The sequence below is a fragment of the Mesoplodon mirus genome (assembly GCF_964341445.2).
Source record: "Mesoplodon mirus genome assembly, chromosome: 1".
Classification (NCBI taxonomy): domain Eukaryota; kingdom Metazoa; phylum Chordata; class Mammalia; order Artiodactyla; family Ziphiidae; genus Mesoplodon; species Mesoplodon mirus.
The window spans coordinates 5,349,893-5,369,664 of NC_138976.1; the positions used below are offsets into that span (position 1 = coordinate 5,349,893).

The 19,772-nt window shown below is 42.6% G+C and overlaps 1 protein-coding gene across 2 annotated transcripts in view; it reads right to left on the reverse strand.

Annotated features, from left to right (window-relative positions):
* Positions 1-19,772, reverse strand: part of NUP214 (nucleoporin 214) — a 95,996-nt gene that overhangs the window by 42,821 nt on the left and 33,403 nt on the right. For both annotated transcript variants that reach the window (XM_082617275.1, XM_082617274.1), the window contains exons 19-24: positions 18,224-18,406; positions 17,407-17,492; positions 17,218-17,301; positions 10,890-11,150; positions 9,976-10,137; positions 7,725-7,824 (exon numbers count right to left, since the gene is read on the reverse strand). In XM_082617275.1, the coding sequence (XP_082473401.1) occupies positions 7,725-7,824; positions 9,976-10,137; positions 10,890-11,150; positions 17,218-17,301; positions 17,407-17,492; positions 18,224-18,406 (876 nt within the window). The remainder of the gene's footprint in view (positions 1-7,724; positions 7,825-9,975; positions 10,138-10,889; positions 11,151-17,217; positions 17,302-17,406; positions 17,493-18,223; positions 18,407-19,772) is intronic.

The window sequence follows — 19,772 nt, forward strand, 5'->3', positions numbered from 1 at the left end:
AAGAAAATAATAGAAGATATTGAAAACAAAAGCTCTCAGTTCATTTTTTCACCTATCAGACTGTAGTAATTGTAAAGTTTGATAATCTTGGCAAAGATATGGGGAACCAGATTGTCATACACTGCCTGTGGGAAGGAGAAATTGGTATAAGCTCTACTGAGAGAAAGTTGACGACAATTATAAAAATTATATGTATGTTCATACACTCACATATATGGATATCTCCTTTGCCTCAGCAGTCCTACAACTGAGAATTTATCCAACAGATATGGCTGCAAGCATGCAAAATTATCTAAGTGTCAAATTATTTTAACATTGTTGGTAACAACGTAAGAAGCACATCCCTGAATATCAGTCAGTAGAGAAAAAAAAAGTTCACTTTTAGGGGTTTCTTATGTCTTGTTACCACCAACTGTTGTCCCCTATTGGTAAATTTTATGTCTTTGAAGACTCAAATGCTTTCCAAAACATCATCTAAAAGCCTGCTAAATCAAACTGTAGTTTTTGCATGCATGTCTAGGTGTCAAGTAACTTAAATAATGCAAGTTGGAACTGTATTAGAGCTTTAAAAAAGACCTATATTAAATATGAAAACAGGATTGTTAAGAATTTATAATGACATGGAAAAATGTTAACAATTAAGTTTACTTGCCCACGCTGTGCAGCTTGCGGTATCTCAGTTCCCTGACCAGGGATTGAACCGGGCCATGGCAGTCAAAATGAGGAATCCTAGCCACTAGAGCACCAGGGAACTCCCCCCAAATTTTACTTTAAAAAACTAAATTTTCGGGCTTCCCTGGTGGCACAGTGGTTGAGAGTCCACCTGCCGGTGCAGGGGACACGGGTTCGTGCCCCGGTCCGGGAAGATCCCACATGCCACGGAGCGGCTGGGCCCGTGAGCCATGGCTGCTGAGCCTGCGCATCCGGAGCCTGTGCTCTGCAACGGGAGAGGCCACAACAGTGAGAGGCCCGCATACCAGAAAAAAAAAAAAATCTGTGGGATGTAGCCAAAGCAATTCTTAGAGGGAAATTTATAGCACTAAAATGCCTGTATTAGAAAAGAACAGTCTCAAATCAATGACATTAGCTTCTACCTTAAGAAACTAGAAAAAAGAGTAAATAAAGCCCAAAGTAAGTAGGAAAATGAAATAATAAAGGCCAAGTAAAAAAGTAATAGGAAAAAAATCAGTGAAACCAAAAGCTGGTTTCTTTGAGGTCAATAAAATTGATAAACCTCTAGCTAGACTGATGAGGTAAAAAAAGACACAAATCACCACTAACAGGAAAGAGGGAAGTGAAATCATTATGAATTCTATCCACATTAAAAGGATGATTATCAGTGACTATTACAAAAAACGTCACGCCAATAAATTCGATAACTCAAATGAAATGAACAAATTTCTTGGAAGGCACAAACTGCCAAAGTTCACTCAAGAAGTGGATAAGCTGAATAGTCCTATATCTACTAAAGAAACTGAAATTTCCAAGCCAAAATGGCTTCAGTGGTGAATTCTACCAAACACTTAAGGATGAAATAATAACAAATCTACATAAACTCTTCCAGAAAACTGAAAAGGAAGGAACACTCCCCAACTCATTCTGTAAGGCCAGCATTACTCTGATACCAGAATGAAACAATGATATTACAAAAAAACAAAATCTACAGACCAATATCGCTCATTAAGACATGAAAAAATTCTGAACAAAATTTTAGCAAATTGAATCCAACCATATATAAAAAAAGGACAATACATCATTACCAACAATTGGTTTAACATTAGAAAACCGATCAATCTGACAAGGGCACCAAGACAATTCAAAGGGGGAAAAAAAGAGTCTTTTCTGCAAATGGTGCTGGGACAACTGAATATCCACATGCAAAATCAAGATGTTGGACCACAGAGTCACACTATTTACAAAAATTAACTCAAAACAGATCAAAGACCTAAATGTGAGAGCTCAAACTTAGAAGAAAACACAGGAGTAAATCTTCATGATCTTGGATTAAGCAATGGTTTCTTAAACACATACCTGTATGTAAGACACCCCTATAGCACAAGCAACAAAAGAAAAAAATAAACTGAATTTCATCAAAATTAAAAATTTTGTTGTTCCAAAGGACACTATCAAGAAAGTGAAAACTATTCAAAGAATGGGAAAACATATTCACAAATCATGTATCCGATAAGGGACTTGAATGTAGATTACATAAAGAATATGACACCTCAACAATTAAGATAAATAACCCAATTAAAAAACAGGCAAAGGATCTAAACAGACATGTCTTTAAAGAAGATACAAATGGCCAATAAGCATATGAATAGACTCCCAATTATCATTCATTAGTCAGAAGGGAAATGCATATCAAAACCACAAGGAGATACCATGTAACACCCATTAGGATAGCTATAATCAAAAAGTTGGACGATAACAAATATTAGTGAGGATGTGGAGAAACTGGAACCTCATACGTTGCTACTGGGAATCTAAAATGGTGCAGCTGCTTTGGAAAACAGTTTGAACTACATTTAGCTCAAAAAGCTAAATGCAGAATTACCATATGATCTAGCAATTCCACTCCTAAAACATTACCCCAAATAACTGAAAGCAAGGACTCCAACAGATACTTGTACAAGAAGAGGGGAAACACCGAAGTGTCAACTTACAGATGAATGGATAAGTAAAATAGGACATACGCATACAATGGAATATTATTCAGCCATAAAAAGAATGAAATTCTGACATACGCTCCAACATGGATAAATCTCGAAAATTTGAGCGAAATAAGCCAGACACAAAAGGACAAATACTGTAGGATTCTACTTATATGATGTACCTAGAACAGACAAATTCTTAGAGACAGAAAGTAGAATAAAGGCTACCAGACACTAGAGGGAAGGGGGAGTAAAGAGTTACTATTTAATGGCTACAGTTTCTGAATGAGATAATGAAAAAGTCCTGGAAACAGATAGTGGTGAAGGTTACACAACACTGTAAATGTACTTAATGTCACTATACACTTAAAATGGTTAAATTAATAAATTTTTTATACATATATTTTACAATTAAAAAAAATAAAGCTTCCTAACTGTTCTCCCTGTTTCTACCATTCCTCACTCCAGCCCTTTTCATCTATTCTCAATATAAGAACCAGAAGCTTCCTGCTAAAACCATAGGTCAAGAGAACTATCTGCATTTATCAAACCTCATGGACTTTTACACCAAAAAAAGGTGAATTTTACTGTGTTAATTATGCCCCAATATTTTAAAAAATTGCTAAAATTGCTTTTAATAAAGGAAACATAAATCAGATCAGTTTGCTCAACATCCATTGGTCAGCCAGGTCCTGACCGAGGCTTATTAGATGTTACAAGACCTGTATCCCGGGCCCCGGCCCCGCTATCCCTCTCCCTCCAGCCACCAGTGGCTGTCTGGCTCCTTCCTGAACCTGCCAGATATGCTCTCACTACAGGCCTGGTGCTTGGGGCTTTCTTCCTTAGGATATTCATGCGACCTGCTCTCTGGTCTTTGGTTTTTATTCAAATGTTAAGTGTCAAAAGACACTGCAAGGCAAAATATTACATAAGACGGGAGAATCCAGTTTAATGGTGAAAGAAATATGGTCTGATATTTCTGAGATATTTTAGTCATTAGCCATGTATGAATAGCACCTTCCTTGTTCCTATTTAAAATTGCAACCCATGTCCACACAACAGTCCCTAAACCCCTTCTCTGCTTTTTTTTTTTTTTTTTGCTGTACGCGGGCCTCTCACTGCTGTGGCCTCTCCCGTTGCGGAGCACAGGCTCCGGACACACAGGCTCCGCGGCCATGGCTCGCGGGCCCAGCCGCTCCGCGGCATGTGGGATCTTCCGGGATCGGGGCACGAACCCGTGTCCCCTGCATCGGCAGGCGGACTCTCAACCACTGCGCCACCAGGGAAGCCCCCCTTCTCTGCTTTAATTTTCTCCATCATACCTATTGCCACCTAAAATACTATATATTTTACGTACCATTTGTCTCTCTGTGACAAGGGCAGGGTTTGGGGGTTTTGGGGAATCTGTTTTGTTAACTGCTTTATCCCTGGCACCTAGAACAGTGTGTGGCATACAGGAAATGCTCATAAAGTATTTGTAGAAAGAATGAATAAATGAACACCAAAATTCCTGAAAGGAATGATCTATCCGGTGTGCTTTGGAAAAAAACCCAACCAACCAAAAATCCCACCGTATTTCTAACCTCATTCGGCCCTGCTTTCTTCATCCTCCATTTCCTGCCAGGTCTCTAGACATACTGGCCTTCGTTCACCTTCACCTCAAACATGCTCTGTTCTTTCCCAGGTCTGGGCGTTTACACATCCTGCATCCTCTGTTTATAACAATCTTCTCTCCACTCTGCCTGGCAGCTTCTGGTCACTGCTTAACTTTCAGCTAAAACACCTTTTCCTTCCCAGCCTCCTCATCAGCCCCAGATTCAACCAGATGGCCTCACTGTGTGCCTTCTTAGCACCTTGTACGTCTCCTTCATCCAACTCATTATACTGCAGTTAGAGAACTGTCGATGTAATGGGTTGTCTAGTGGCTGTCTTCTTGCTAAGATCTAAGTGCCAGGAAAGCGGGGACCTGGTATGTCTTACTCACTACTGGATCCCAAATACCCAGGGTGTTATCATGCTCATGGCAGACACCCCTTAGGAACCCGCTGAATCACGTGACTGAGCACTGGAGAGGAGTCTAGATAGCCATGGGTTTGCTCCAGATAAACCCTCTTCCTGAAAACAGGAGGTGAATATAAGGGATGAGGCCAATGAACATAAGATATACCAACGGCAGAAATGTGTAAGCTCATCTTTTTTGTTTGTTTGCTTTTGTTTTAAAATTTTTATTGGAGTACAGTTGATTTACAATGTTGTGTTAGTTTCAGGTGTAAGCAAAGTGAATCGGTTATACATACACATACATCCACTCCTCTTTTTTTTTAGATTCTTTTCCCATTACAGAGTATTGAGTAGAGTTCCCTGTGCTAGACAGCAGGTTCTTATTAGTTATCTGTTTTATATATAGTAGTGTGTATATGTCAGTCCTAGTCTCCCAATTTATCGCTCCCCCCCTTATCCCCTGGTAACCATAAGTTTGTTTTCTGCCTCCATGACTCTACTTCTGTCTTGTTAAGTTCATTTGTACCCCATTTTTTTTAGATTCCACATATAAGTGATATCATATGATATTTGCCTTTCTGTGTCTGACTTACTTCACTCAGTATGACAATCTCTAGGTCCACCCACGTTGCTACAAATGGCATTATTTTGTTCTTTTTCATGGCTGAGTAATATCCCACTGTATGTATGTACCACATCTTCTTTATCCATTCCTCTGTCGATGGACATTTAGGTTGCTTCCATGTCTTGGCTATTGTAAATAGTGCTTCAGTCAACACTGGGATGCATGTATCTTTTGGAATTATGGTTTTCTCCGGGTATATGCCCAGTAGTGGGATTGCTGGGTCATATGGTAGTTCTGTTTTTAGTTTTTTAAGGAGCCTCCATACTGTTCTCCATAGTGGCCGTAACCGATTTACATTCCCACCCACAGTGTAGGAGAGTTTCCTTTTCTGCACACCCTCTCCAGCATTTATTGTTTGTAGATTTTTTGATGATGGCCATTCTGACCGTGTGAGGTGATATCTCACTGTAGTTTTGATTTGCAAGAAATGTGTAAGCTCATCTTATAATAAATCTCTTTAAGACATTACTCAGAAAAAGTTAAATGCAAAATTAAATATTTAAAATACACTTACCAAACTACTGCTTAAGAGAATCTGAAAGTAATTTTATAATGAATGTAATTCCCTCTGAAGCTTTCTTATTGAGGGAGGTGGTAAATACCAATTTCCACTTGTCAATTATGCTTAGATTCACCTATTATTCAACAAGTGGTTATTAAAAAGGAACTGCATTCCAGGCACCACTCTGGGCTTACAAGTTAAATAAGTGCACCAGAGTCCATACTCTGGGGGGAAAGGAAGAGAGTTTCTTCGATTCCTTTTTAACTTTTTTTTTTTTGGTGGTACACGGGCCTCTCACTGTTGTGGCCTCTCCCGTTACGGAGCACAGACTCCAGACGTGCAGGCTCAACAGCCATGGCTCACGGGCCCAGCCGCTCCGCGGCATGTGGGATCTTCCCGGACCGGGGCACGAACCCGTGTCCCCTGCGTTGGCAGGCGGACTCTCAACCACTGCGCCACTAGGGAATCCCCCTTTTTAACTCTTGTGTCTATTTTTCTTAGTCAGAAAAAAGGGCGAACTCAGCATTGCTCCTTTAACAAAGCCCTTAACAATGATTAGCTCAGATGAACCTTGGAGGGAAACAAAGCCTGAGATAAGATAAAGGAAATCACCAATAGGTGCTTCTCACACAGGGTTAACAGCTAAAATATCTCAGAAATACCAGACCATATTTCTTTTACCATTAAGCTGGATTTTCCTGTCTTATGTAATATTCTGCCTTGCAGTGGCTTTTCTTTGCCTACCCTACGCTAGGAATCTGGCTATAACTCCCAAACTCTAATGCATAGTTCTTTCCCTTGAGAAGTTCACAACGACCACAAATGCCATCTTGGTCTAAACAGCATACCAAAGCTTCAAGGTCACTACAAGATAGGAAAGCGAGTAGGCTTGTTTTTGGCTGTTAGTATGGCCCTGAGATAACTAAGAAATTCCTGGCAGTGTTGATAAATGGACCAATGTGGAAAGAAGAGGCCAGTGGACTAGTGCAGCAGGGCCACTCGATAAAGCCAAAACAGAACAGTGAGCAGACCTGGGGGCAGGGGAGTAGGAGAGAGCTAATGTAAACTGGAAAAAACACAGGGTCTGTGGCTGTTCTTCTCACTGCTGGACTAGTAATGGGCACCAGACTCTAAGTGCCTGAATGACACTGGTCCTCACGATCCCTACATTCAGACTGAGGAAACGGCCCTCAAGTCTTCCCTCTTCAGCCACACTGAAGAGCTCCTGGCTACAAAATACACAGAGCAATAGGGCACAAGCATATTCTATGAACCGTGCTGCCCAGAACAGTGACACGGAGTCAATGCCTTTAATTCTAAACACAGATTCAGACTTAAGAAAAGTCAGCTCTGGCAGCAATGATCCGGCCCTCAGATATGGCATGAAGACAAGCTAGAAGTCTCCAAACAGAGCTGGTGCCTTTTAAAAGATTGTTTTTTCATACAAAAGGTATGAGAAACTTGAAAGAACAGGAACACCTGGAGACAGGAAGGAAGGGAGGAGAGACCGTCAATCTCAAGATCATCACTGGGTTTTCAGAATCAACAGTCTGCATTAGAGTCGAAGTGCCAACTCAGGAGCCTCAAGAGTATTAAAAAAAAAAAAAAATCAAAAATCAAACCGTACACCTTACCTGACTTAGTAACCGTAATGTGTATCATACGTTGACTTACACATGACAAACAGCATACTGAGTATATATCACCAAGACTTTGAAGGTTTATGAGGCAATTGTTACTGCCAGTTGAAGACGACAATCTCCTGAAAACCCAGTTGTGTACCCAAGATTAGCTGTCCACTCCACCCCTCTTATAACCTAAAGTTCTGCAGGAAAAATAGTCACACTCTGACAATGGCAATGCTGCTCCCTGCAGGCAGTTCCCCACTATTACAGAATAATTCACGGGCTTAAATTAAACACACTGAAAAGTAGTAACATACCCCATCGCTGCAGAGGGGGCTGCAGGATTATTCTTCAATTCCTGCACATTTACCACTTGAGGGACATTCTTCAAAGTTGATTCAGTCAAAGTACTGACAGCTATTTAAATAGAGAAGAGAAAGGCACATTAATTGCAGTAAAGGATCAAAAATTCTAGCCAGGTATAAACTAGCACACAAACTCAAGCAGAATGCAAACTTATTATACACAGGAAACTTAGGTTGCTCTGCAGCACTGTGCTCAGTGGAGCGCCTGGCCTACTCCGTTCATAAAAACTATGTGGTGAAGCTTTATGCAATTTAATCAAATGTACTAGTTTAGAAAAAAGGAATTCCCTAGCCAGCTTTTATACAGCAGAGCTGAGACACCTGCCATACTGTTGGCTCGCCCTGGAAAAGGGCAGAAAGAGCTAGAGGATTAGCAGTGTTCGGACTAAGGGCTTCTGCCATCCATCATGCATTCATTCTTTCAACTGTTCTTTCGCATGAGCTTATTATTGTCGGACTCAGGTGCTGGGAATACAAAAAAATGTCTGAAACACAGTTCCTTGTCTAAAGAAGCTCACGCCTTAGTGAGACAGACATGATGAATAAAACGTGAAAAATGAGGCCAAGAGGCCTGAATTAAGGAATGGCAACAGGGATTGACTTGACACCTACTTATCTATCTTAGGCTTGTCAGCTTTCGTATCTCCTTTTTTGTGTCTTACAATTTAAAGCTGTGGCCCAAGACTTAATGATATTTCATAATTAACTATTAAGAAGGCCTAAGCAAAGCTCTTAGATCTCTTCCAACTATACTTTGGGCAAAGTTGAAAGCTGTAGCCCAGGCAGGATGGTGGGTCCATGGCGGCTCACTTCACTCCCTCGTCCAGAGAGGTAACCAGGGACGTCTTGCCCATGACCGCATGTATTTCAACCTTCATATTCAGAGGTGCCTACACCTTAGACATATTTGCTTCCAAAATGATAATAGACATCACACCACCTCCTGCTGAGAGTGGAATAATCCTAAATCCTGACAGACTTTAAGTTTATAAATAACCAACTCAATCAGCTTGATTTTGGGCCTGTTCAGCACAATGCTAAGACTCTGCTTGGTCCAACCAATATTTAAAACATCACAGGTTTCTTATTTTTTCAGATGGCTCAAAAGTGCCTTAAAAAGTTATCCGGTTTTTGCTCTTTCATATCTATTTTAGATGGTTTAATAAGCGTTTTAATATTTGAACTTTTCTTGGAAATCTTTTATTATTATATAATGGTAATGCTTTTTTGTCTAAATAAAACCATCATGTCTTTTTAGTCTTTAAAAATTTTAGCCTAAATTGGTATGTGTTCTAAGCAGTTACAGAACTAAAAAATAATTTTATTCAGCTAAAACAAAAATATTTGATTTATAGCCGAGTTTCTCAACCTTGGCACTATTGACATTTTGGGGCTGGATAATTCTTTGTTGTGGGGTTGTCTTGTGCATTTAGGATTTTTTTTGCAGCATTCCTGACCTCTACCCACTAAATGCCAGCAACACTGCCAACTGCTGGAGGGGAGATGGGCGGGGCAAAATAGCCTCTGGCTGAGAACCACTGGCTTATAAAGATTGATAGCTAGTGATAACTGAGGTCCCGAGGCGAACTACCTATAAATCTTAATGTAGAAAATTACGGATAGCCACAAACCACTGACAAAATGCAAAAGCTGATTAGCTTCTTAGGGTTTTCATCTGTCAAGTTTCCATCTTAAATTTGCAGTCTTAAGAGAAAAAGCTGTACTACAATACAAAGAACACAGGGTTGGAGTCTGGGTTTTGTTACGTATTGGTCAGGTGACCTTCACCTCTCCAAACCTTACATTACTCAAAAGCAAAATGGGCACACTTATACCCACCTCAGAGGGTGGCTGGGGTCCTTAAGATACCATCAGACAACTCTAATGTTATTAGGTGATCTAACTGTGAAGATTAGTTTTGGGCTTAAAGCAGACATTATTCAAAAGTAGGGATTAACAACTCCATCAAAAAACCCCACTGATCTCCCACTTAACTGAATGTGGCAGATAATACTGCCCCTTAAAAGGAAAGTTCCCGACTAAGTCTCTGCCTTCGCAGAACTCTCTCCCCCAAAAGGTGAAGACCTATCACATCAGCCCTCTCTTCTGAAGGGCAGCAAGGAGAGCCCGCCGTTTCCTGGCACCTGTGTCCTGGCCCGGGGCTCAGACAGCTCACCATCAGCCCCTGCAGAGATGTCCTTACCTGGCGCCTGACTGGCCATCTGCCGTCTCAGGGCTGCCGCAGCGGCCGCCTGGGGAGCAGAGATGGGGTGGGAAGGGCCAGGGGCGCCGTGCTTCACGGTTTTTGTTGCAAGCATTGTGCTGTCAGCCCCTTGGGGAATAATTTTGCTAGCAGGTGTAGACACTGAGGAAAAAAGATAAATTAAGTGAGACAGTGGGTCAGAGAAGAAGAAAACACAAAAACTAAAATGGTAAATTCTCCACGTGTGGCTGCAGGGAAAATGTTAAGATCAAAAATCCTGAAGCATGAACACAGAAAAGTCCTGGCAAACTGACAGGCTGGCGCTTTTATCTTTCAAAGATGCTGCAGGCAATTTGCCTGCCCACTTCTATTAGTGAAAATACTTCACATGATCATTTCCTCTGACACTGAGCAAGACGTAACTTCTGTGCCCAAACAGAGCAATGTCCTGCTCTCCTCTCATAAAATCTCTCCATTCTGGTACCTCATGCCCGGCTCCGTCCTCTTAGAAGTCACCGTAATACAAAGTCCTGCTGCTCTGAAATGAAGGTGTGTCAGCACAATACGGGTCCCATCAGCGAGCCAACACAGACAACGAGCATTCTGGCTGGTGAACTCGGAGGCACAACATGGCTACAATGGAGGGGCTGAAATGAGGTGGGACGTGAAAGGCATAGGCTGTGCTCCACAGTGAACTGTGAACCCTGCAGGGTATTCTCTTCCTCAGGTCCTACCAACCACTTTCAAGGGGAATACACCTCTTGAATCTGTCCTGTAATTTCTAGAATATTAACAGAAATGGGCTGGAACCCATAACTCATGGGTGTGAAAATATAAAACCCAGTTACAGTTCCTTCAGGAGTTAGAGATCTCTTAGGGAAAAAAGATCATTTCCTGTCTCATTGTTTACTTACCTGAAGTTCCCATCACACCTGGCGAACCATGAATCAGATGAGATTTAGCAAAAGGAGTCGCCTGGGGCAAAAGACTGGGCTGGATGGAAGGCGTCCGAACCACGGGAGCATGCCGGGGAACCTGAACCACTGCGTCGTCATCCTTACAGGTTGCCCGTGTGTCTTCACCTTCCAGAGACTGGGAAATGGATGACGTTGAGCTGACTTCATCCAAGTCTTCATAATACCTCTGAGACAGGAAAGCTGACCGAGACAGGTTGGCTACAAAGCCCAAAACAAAACGCAACTTAGACAATTCAAGTCCAAAAGACAATTCAAGTCCAAAAGCTATGTAATTTTCACTGCCGCTAGAGAAATATCCAATTTATAAATCGACTTAATTATTACTTATTTTAAGTGGAAGCAGCTGCTGCTGAATGCGAACAAAGATACTTTTTGCTCAAATGGGCTTTGCAAAACCGAGCTGTGTAGGACAAGAACATTTTGACTGTTAAACAAAAAAAAAGTGAGGTGAGAGACGGGATGCATGCTGGTGTAAAAGCAGGAAGTTCACAGGCAATAACACCTTCTCAGAAAAGCGACAGACAAGCTTCCAGAGCAGAGTAAACAGTCCCCGTGCTGCCACTGCTTTCCAACAATAAACTTCTGAGAACAGGCCTAACGCAAACTGGAAAAGACATCATGTCCTCAGTGTTGAGGGTCTCAAACACTGCCACGTAAATCTGATCATTCTTCTGAATCGATTAGGTTAAAACAAAAAAATCACTGCAATCAATCTTCACCTTCCCTGTTTTTTTCCTTCCATAAACTATGGGGTAATATGCCGTGTTACTTTCTACCGTGAATTTCAGGAGTCACGTTACTGTCTGCATATTGGAAAAAAACCAAAACCCAACAAAAAACAGCCCTCTCTCCTCCTCAAGTTATGTAAAAGTATTGCTAATATTTACTGACTTGTTTGCCCTGTAGGCACATCACTCTGCAAGACTTTAGTTGTCGTAATGGAACCGGAACATAAATAAGTGCAAGTGAACACCAACGCTGTGTATTAGTACTGCTGCTAGGCTGCACCGTCAACTTGGTAGCCACCAGCCATGCGTGGCTAGATTAAAAGTAATGTAAAGTAAAGAAATGAAAACTTGGAATCCTAAGTCACACCAGCCCCCTCTGACGTGCTCAACAGCCACAGCTGAGCTGCTGTACTGGAGAGCACAGATCCAGAACACCGTCACCGCTGCAGGAGGTCCTACGGGACAGCACTGTACCCCAGTGTCTTGATGCAGGTCGATGTGCAGCAGGGTCACTTAGCAAGCCCCTCCATAACCACGAGCACCATCGGTAAAACTGCAGCGAACATTTACGGAGCACTTACCTGGTACCGGGTACCGCTCAAAGCATCTAAATGAGAAATTCCTGTTATCTGACTTTATGGTTAATGCCTAGAAAGGCTGAGTAATTTGCCCAAGGTCACGAAGTTGGTAAGTGGTAGAGCCGGAATTCAAACCTGGCGTGTATCCGACTCGAAAGACCATGTTCGTAACAATACTCGGTTATATATAAAATACCCTGTGCTAGGTAGAATTTTGACCCCACGACCCTTGCCCCCAGTGCCACACCCATGGTTATGTTCTGTTAGATGGTTATATTACATGGCCAAAGGGATTTTGCAGACACGATTAAGGTTACTAATCAGTTGACCTTAAAACAGAGAGGTTAGCCTGGATTTTCCAGGTGGGCCCAGTGTAAAATCTCAAGAGCCCTTAAAGGTAGAGAAAAGAAGCACAAGAGGAAGCAGAGAGAGGTGGCAGAAGTGGGGGCACAGAAGCATTCAATGTGCTGTTGCTGGACTGCAGACGAAGGGGGCCGGGGGCACATGCAAAGCAAACGAGGACCTCAGTCTTACAGCTGCAAGGGACTGAATTCTGCCAACAACTCAGAAGCGGGATCTTCCCCAGAGCCTTCAGATGAGAGCTCAGACCAGCCAACACTGACTTCAGCCTGTGAGCCCCGAGCAGAGGACCCAGCAGGGCCATGCTGCGCCTGGACTTCTGACACACACAACTGTGAGATCATCAACAGGTGGTGTTATAAGCCACTACGTTTGTGATAATTTGTTACACGGCATCCACAGAAAACTAATATAAACCCCACCCTCTCTTAGGGCCACAGGGCTCACACTAATTTCTCTAAAATCCCACTTCCTGAGAGTTAATAGCAACAAGAGATGACTCAGACTCATCACCTTCAGGAACTGGATAGAAAACGGAAATAACTTTCACTCCCAAGGTCTGATACCACCTGGGGGTTCTCTCAGTTTCCTTCCTTCATCTTTCTGATGCCATTCATTGGATTTGGGTGGAGGGACACCCATCAATTGAAAAATGCAATGGCCATGCTCACTTGCAGAGGCCAGGAGCCTGGTCTGCTCAACTGTCCCAATGATGTTGCCTCCGCAGCTGACACATGCTGCTTCCTGCTGTGATCAAGGATGCAGCTACCTTCCTGGCACTAGAAAGGGGGCCCCACTGAAACCTGAAGAAACTTACTCTGCTTAAATGCTAGCTCAGATCAGGACAGGCAGAAAGCCACATTAACAGGAAGGAGAAGAGGTAGAAATCATGATCATATCAGTAGACGCAGCACACCTCGTATCTTATGAGGAACTACAGAAAGTGTTCCCTTTGAGATAAAGGCAAGGATGCCTACTCGCCCCTTTTTTAATTTTTTTTTGCAGTACATGGGCCTCTCACCGCTGTGGCCTCTCCCGTTGTGGAGCACAGGCTCCGGACGCGCAGGCCCAGCGGCCGTGGCTCACGGGCCCAGCCGCTCCGCGGCATGTGGGATCCTCCCGGACCAGGGCACGAACCCGCGTCCCCTGCATCGGCAGGCGGACTCTCAACCACTGCGCCACCAGGGAAGCCCTCACCCCTTTTATTGGACTCTGAATTGGAGGTCCTAGCCAGTGAAATAAGGTAAGAAAATTAAATAAAAAGCAGAAACAAAAGTGTTCATATCCATGGAAGGTATAATTGTTTCCACAGAAAGTCCAAGAAACAGCTACAGACATATTATTTGAAATGAGTTAGCCAAGATGCTAGATTCAGTCAACATACCAAAAAATCTAGTACATTTCTATATACTATATCTAACATAAAATAAAAACATAAAGTGAAATTTAAGTGAAAAACCCCCATCATTATAAAAGCATCAAAAATATCAAACTTAGGAATAAATCTAACAAAAGATGTGCACGTCCTCCATGCAGAAAACATTTAGAAAAACTAAAGACCCAAATAAACATACGCCATGTCTAGGAAATGAAAGATCAACACTGTACAAATGTCAATTCTTTTAAGTCAATTTAGAGATTCAATACAATCCCAATCAAAATCTCAACTCTTTGAGGGCTGAGGGTGGTAGAACTTAACAAGACAATTATAATATTAATATGGAAATGGAAAGCACCAAGAAGAGCCAAAACATTCTAGATCACGGGTCAGCAAATGACAGCCATGAGCTAGCTGCTTGCTTTTATAAATAAAGTTTTACTGAAGCACAGGCATGCCCATCTGTTTACATACAGTCTGTGGTTGCTTTCCTATTACAAGGGCAGAGTTCACTAGGTACCACAGAAACTACATATTTACTACATATTTACTATCCAGCTCTTTAAGAAACAGTTTGCCAACCCCTACTCTAGACTGTAGAACTTTCTGTGATGATGAAATGTTCTATGTCTGCGTTTCCCATTACAGTAGCCACTAGTCACATGTACCTAGTGAGCACTTGAAATGTGGCTGCTGGGATTAACTGAATTCTTTATTTAATTTTTATTAATTTTAATTTGAATAGGCTACCATATTGAACAGCATAGCTTTAGGATCTAGAAAAAGAACCAGTATTGAGACTTATTTTAGCACCAGTTAATTGAGGCAGTGTGGTGGCAGTGGTTTCTAATCAGTGTACAGACCATCAGACCTACGAGGATAAGGAAACCCGATTTACAACAAAGGTGGCCACTAAGCAGGGAGGAAGAATCTTCACTAAACAGTGTTGGGACAATCAGATATCTAAATACAAAAAAATGACATGAGAGCCATACTTTGTATCATACACAAAAATCAATTCCAGATAGTATAAACGAGATATGGTCTACCCATACAATGGAATACCATTCAGCAATAAAAAGGAACGAACTACTAATACATGATACACATCATGGGTGAACCTTAAAGTTATATTAAGGGAAAGAAGCCAAAGCAAAAGACTACATATGATTCCATTTATACGCAGTTTCTAAAAAAGGCAGTTCCACAGAGAAAGAAAACGGATCAGTGGTTGCTGGGAGCAGAATAGGAACTGATTACAAACAGCATGACGCAACTTCTTAAGTGATGGAAATGTTTTAAAACTGGAATGTGGTGATGGTTATACAATTCTGTAAATTTACCAAAAATCGTCAAACTATACACTTACAACAGGTGAATTTTATGATATGCAAATTACACCTCAATAAAGTTGTTTTAAAAAAATCAATTTCAGGTAGATAGCAGATCTAAATTTGAAAGGCAAAGCATTAACATTTCTAGACCATAATAAAGGTGCATACATACTCTTGTTACTTAGAGGTAGAGAAAGATTTCTTCAACAGAACAACAGGAACTGACCATAAAAGAAAAGGCTGAAAAATCTGTTTTAAAATTAAAAACTTCTCTTTGCCGAAAGATACTAAGAGGCTAAAAAGCAACAAAGTGAATAACTATAATCTCATATAACCAACAAAAGGCTGGTATCAAGAACCGATAAAAACTTTTACAAATCAGCAGGACAGATTATCCAACAGACAGATGAGCAAAGGATTTAATCAGGCACTTCACAAAAGAAGATACCCAAATGGTAATTAAACATATAAAAAGGTGACACCAGCAGAGTTAAAAGGAAAAAGATTGATAATATCAAGCTTGGCAAGGCTGTGGAACAGCTGGAATATTCACACACTGATGGCCAAGTGTGACCCGCTACAGGAGAATTGCACGCAGAATCTGACGCTGAGCACAGGGACAGAGTACGAGACACAATTCCACTCGGAGCCACACGACCACATAAAAGACATACACGTGTACCCCAAGGGACAAGCACAAGAATGTTCAGAGCAACATTCTACTATGTTACAGCTAAAAACTGCAAACAGTGAATGCCCACCAAAAGGAGAATGGATAAACAAATGCAGTATATTCATACACCGAAGCAACAAAACAAACAGCTACGTGCAGCAACATGGATGACTCTTAGAAACCTGATGTGGAGTAAGAGAAACCCATCCAGAGAATAAATAAATGGACTTCCGCAGTATCCAAAGCCCAAAAAACAGGCAAAACCAAATTACGGTGTTTGGGGAGGCAAGCTTAAGTAGTAAAACTGTCAAAAAGGAAAAATAAAGGAGACTAAAGAGGACAGCGGCTTAATGCGATGTACAATCCTGAACTGGATCCTGATTTTCCAAAAAGCTTGGCTACATGTGCTGAAACTACCCCAGCCCGCGCCTAGAGCCCGTGCTCCGCAACAGGAGAAGCCACTGCAATGAGAAGCCCGCGCACCACAATGAAGAGTAGCCCCCGCTCGCCACAACTAGAGAAAGCCCGCGCGCAGCAACGAAGACCCAATGCAGCCAAAAAAAAAAAAAATTCAACTCAAAACATAATTTCAAAGAAAAAAGCAGTTACAGGCACTAGAGCAAAGCAGGGTTATGCCTAAAGTTGCATCTAACAAATATTTCTTTAAAAGCAAATTCAGGTAATTATATAGATAATTTCATGACAAAATATTTTTTATCAGGTATGTGGCTTCTTTTCAGCAAGTGTTTTTAGCCATCATTCCCTAATCTGTAGTTCTTTTTTCTTCTTTCTTAGAACATCTTTTTTTCAAATGTAGCCTTAGTCAAAACCCCAAACCAATCAGAAAAGTAAAGCTTCTCTAGCTAAAGCAGAGGCTAGGACCCCTGGAGCCAGCCCAGCTCCCCCAAAACCCTTGAGAACCACTGCCACAGAACCTAAGGACTGCAGAAAACACAGTGTAAAAGCCAGAATAACTACCTTGAACTGTTTCATTGACCATGTATAAGCTGCTTCCGGATGACAGATTCCGGGGACATTTTCTCTATCTCCCATTAAGAACCAAAGGAACAGACACACAGACACACAGACACACACACACTATCTCCCATTAAGAACCAAAGGAACGAACACACACACACACACACACACACACACACACACACACACACACACACACTCCCACATCCTAAAAATTCAGGACCAGTTTCCTCTACCTGGAGCAGTAGATCGCACCGGTGGGGTCTTCCTCTTGGCCAAGAAGTTTCTCAGCTGTGCCTGTTTCACGGGGGACAGTTTAGCTGCAAGAAATTCATGAACCCATAAATGCATAAGACTCGGTTTTTAAGATGTCAGTAGATGAAAGAGAACAAAGAGAGTTTAAAGACTGGGAAGAACTCATTTACCTGGGACTTTGGGCAAGGGTTTGACTTGCAAGTCTATGGTTGTTTTCAACAAAGCATTGCGCAGGCTTTCGAGGTCACTGTCAAAACTGAAATAGGACAGTGTTACATATGAACCGACTACGGCCTGAGAAGTCGGGGGTGGTGGTGGTGGTGGTACATTGTCCTCCTAAATATAAAGGCAAGATATGAGAGCATCCCAATACAGAAATGGAAAATCTGACCAATCAAGGAAATTAATCCAAGAGGAAAGAGATCACAGTCTCAATATTATATCCGAACCCCAGAGCAAACACAACACCAACGGGGCTCCAGCAGGAGGGGCAATTAAAATCTACACATTCAGCCTAAAGGCAGAAACACAAGACCACCTTGGTAACTTCAGGGGTAAACTGTCTAACTGCAGGGTCTGAAATCTCCACACTCTTGCAAAATGATAAATCTGAGCTTCAAGACAAATTGGTCAACCTAATCCTGAGAGTTAATTTTCAATTAAACAATAAAACTGTGACTATAGTATCTGTTATCATCTATTGAGCATCTGTTTCATCAGGCACACTACTAGGTGCTTTAAAGACTTAGTTTTAAACTCTCTAGTAATCCCATGAGGCATGTATTGTTAGCCCTACTTTTTGGCAAAGGAACAAAGGATCAGAGAGGGTGAGGAAGCTGACCAGGCTCACACAGGTGAAAGACGGCAGAGTCACTTTCAAAGCCGCGTGGGAACCATTCTAAGACTACTCCACCTAACTCTATTTATTCGTTCATCCAACCACATCTATTGAGCGCATGTGGCATTAACGCCCATTCTCCTGCACACCTGTGAGGGCTGCTCTGCGAGGGAACATCCAAGGGAAGGCCCCACTGGGAGGTTTGGTTATAAAGACGGAGCTGCTGGAGACTATCCACCAGGTGATTCAGCCTCTTCCTCTGTTGGTTGATGATTTCCCGGTTGTTGGCAAGGGTGTTAAACAGTGTCTCTCGCTCTGGCACAAGCAGGCGCCTGTTGAGAGCAAGGAGGAAAGAATTAAATGTGAATGGTTCAAGTAAAGGAACTCCCCACCGAATGGAAAAAAAAAGACTACAACTGTAACAGTGAGAAGACTAAACTGGAGAACCACCAGTGGGAAAGAAACATCAAGAAATTACTTGAACATAAAAAGGGGATGAGGGCTTCCCTGGTGGCGCAGTGGTTGAGAGTCCACCTGCCAATGCAGGGGACACGGGTTCATGCCCCGGTCCAGGAAGATCCCACATGCCGCGGAGTGGCTGGGCCCGTGGGCCATGGCCGCTGAGCCTGCGCGTCCGGAGCCTGTGCTCCGCAACGGGAGAGGCCACAACAGTGAGAGCCCCGTGTACCGCAAAAAAAAAAAAAGGGCGGGGATGAAAGCCTAACGAGGATAAAGTGTAAGGAGGAAAGAGCAGCTTAGGATGTGCAGGACCGGGCCTGCAGCAGAGGACAGCACAGCCAGACAGAACCTCAGATGGGTTCCAGGGAAGAAATGGGGGAAAATTCATCCAGCTATATATTAGGATACGCATATTTCTCTGTATGTAAATTATATGAAATAAAAAGAAAAAGCCCAAGGGTACAGGGAAATCTAGGGAGTCAGTCATTTCTTCAGAGTGCTGTCAAGAAACAGAGGAACAGCACATGATTTAGCAGCAGGGGGGGTCACCCACCCAAAAGAATTACAAGAAGACAGGGACAACTGTCCCTTCCTTTCTGGTGACAAGGTAGTTAGTTCAACATATATATATATATATATTTTTTTTTTTTTTTTTTTGCGGTATGCGGGCCTCTCACTGTTGTGGCCTCCCCCGTTGCGGAGCACAGGCTCCGGACGCGCAGGCCCAGCGGCCATGGCTCACGGGCCCAGCCGCTCCACGGCATATGGGATCCCCCCAGACCGGGGCACGAACCCGCATCCCCTGCATCGGCAGGCGGACTCTCAACCACTGCGCCACCAGGGAGGCCCCAACATATATTTTTAACAGGCATTTCAATAGGGTACAAGGTAATATTTAGAGAAGGGCCCAAAACAGAGAGGTGTTAGAAAATTGTACAGATTTAAGACTCTGAACTCTACAGAAAGGGAACTTAAAAAAAGCACATTAAGGGACTGCCCTGGCAGTGCAGCGGTTAAGAATCCGCCTGCCAGTGCAGGGGACATGGGTTGAGCCCTGGTCCAGGAAGATCCCACATGCCGGGGAGCAACTAAGCCCACGAGCCACAACTACTGAAGCCCACGTGCCTAGATAGAGCCCGTGCTCTGCAACGAGAAGCCACCGCAATGAGAAGCCTGCGCACTGCAACGAACGAAGAGTGGCCCCCGCTCGCCGCAACTAGAGAAAGCCCAAGTGCAGAG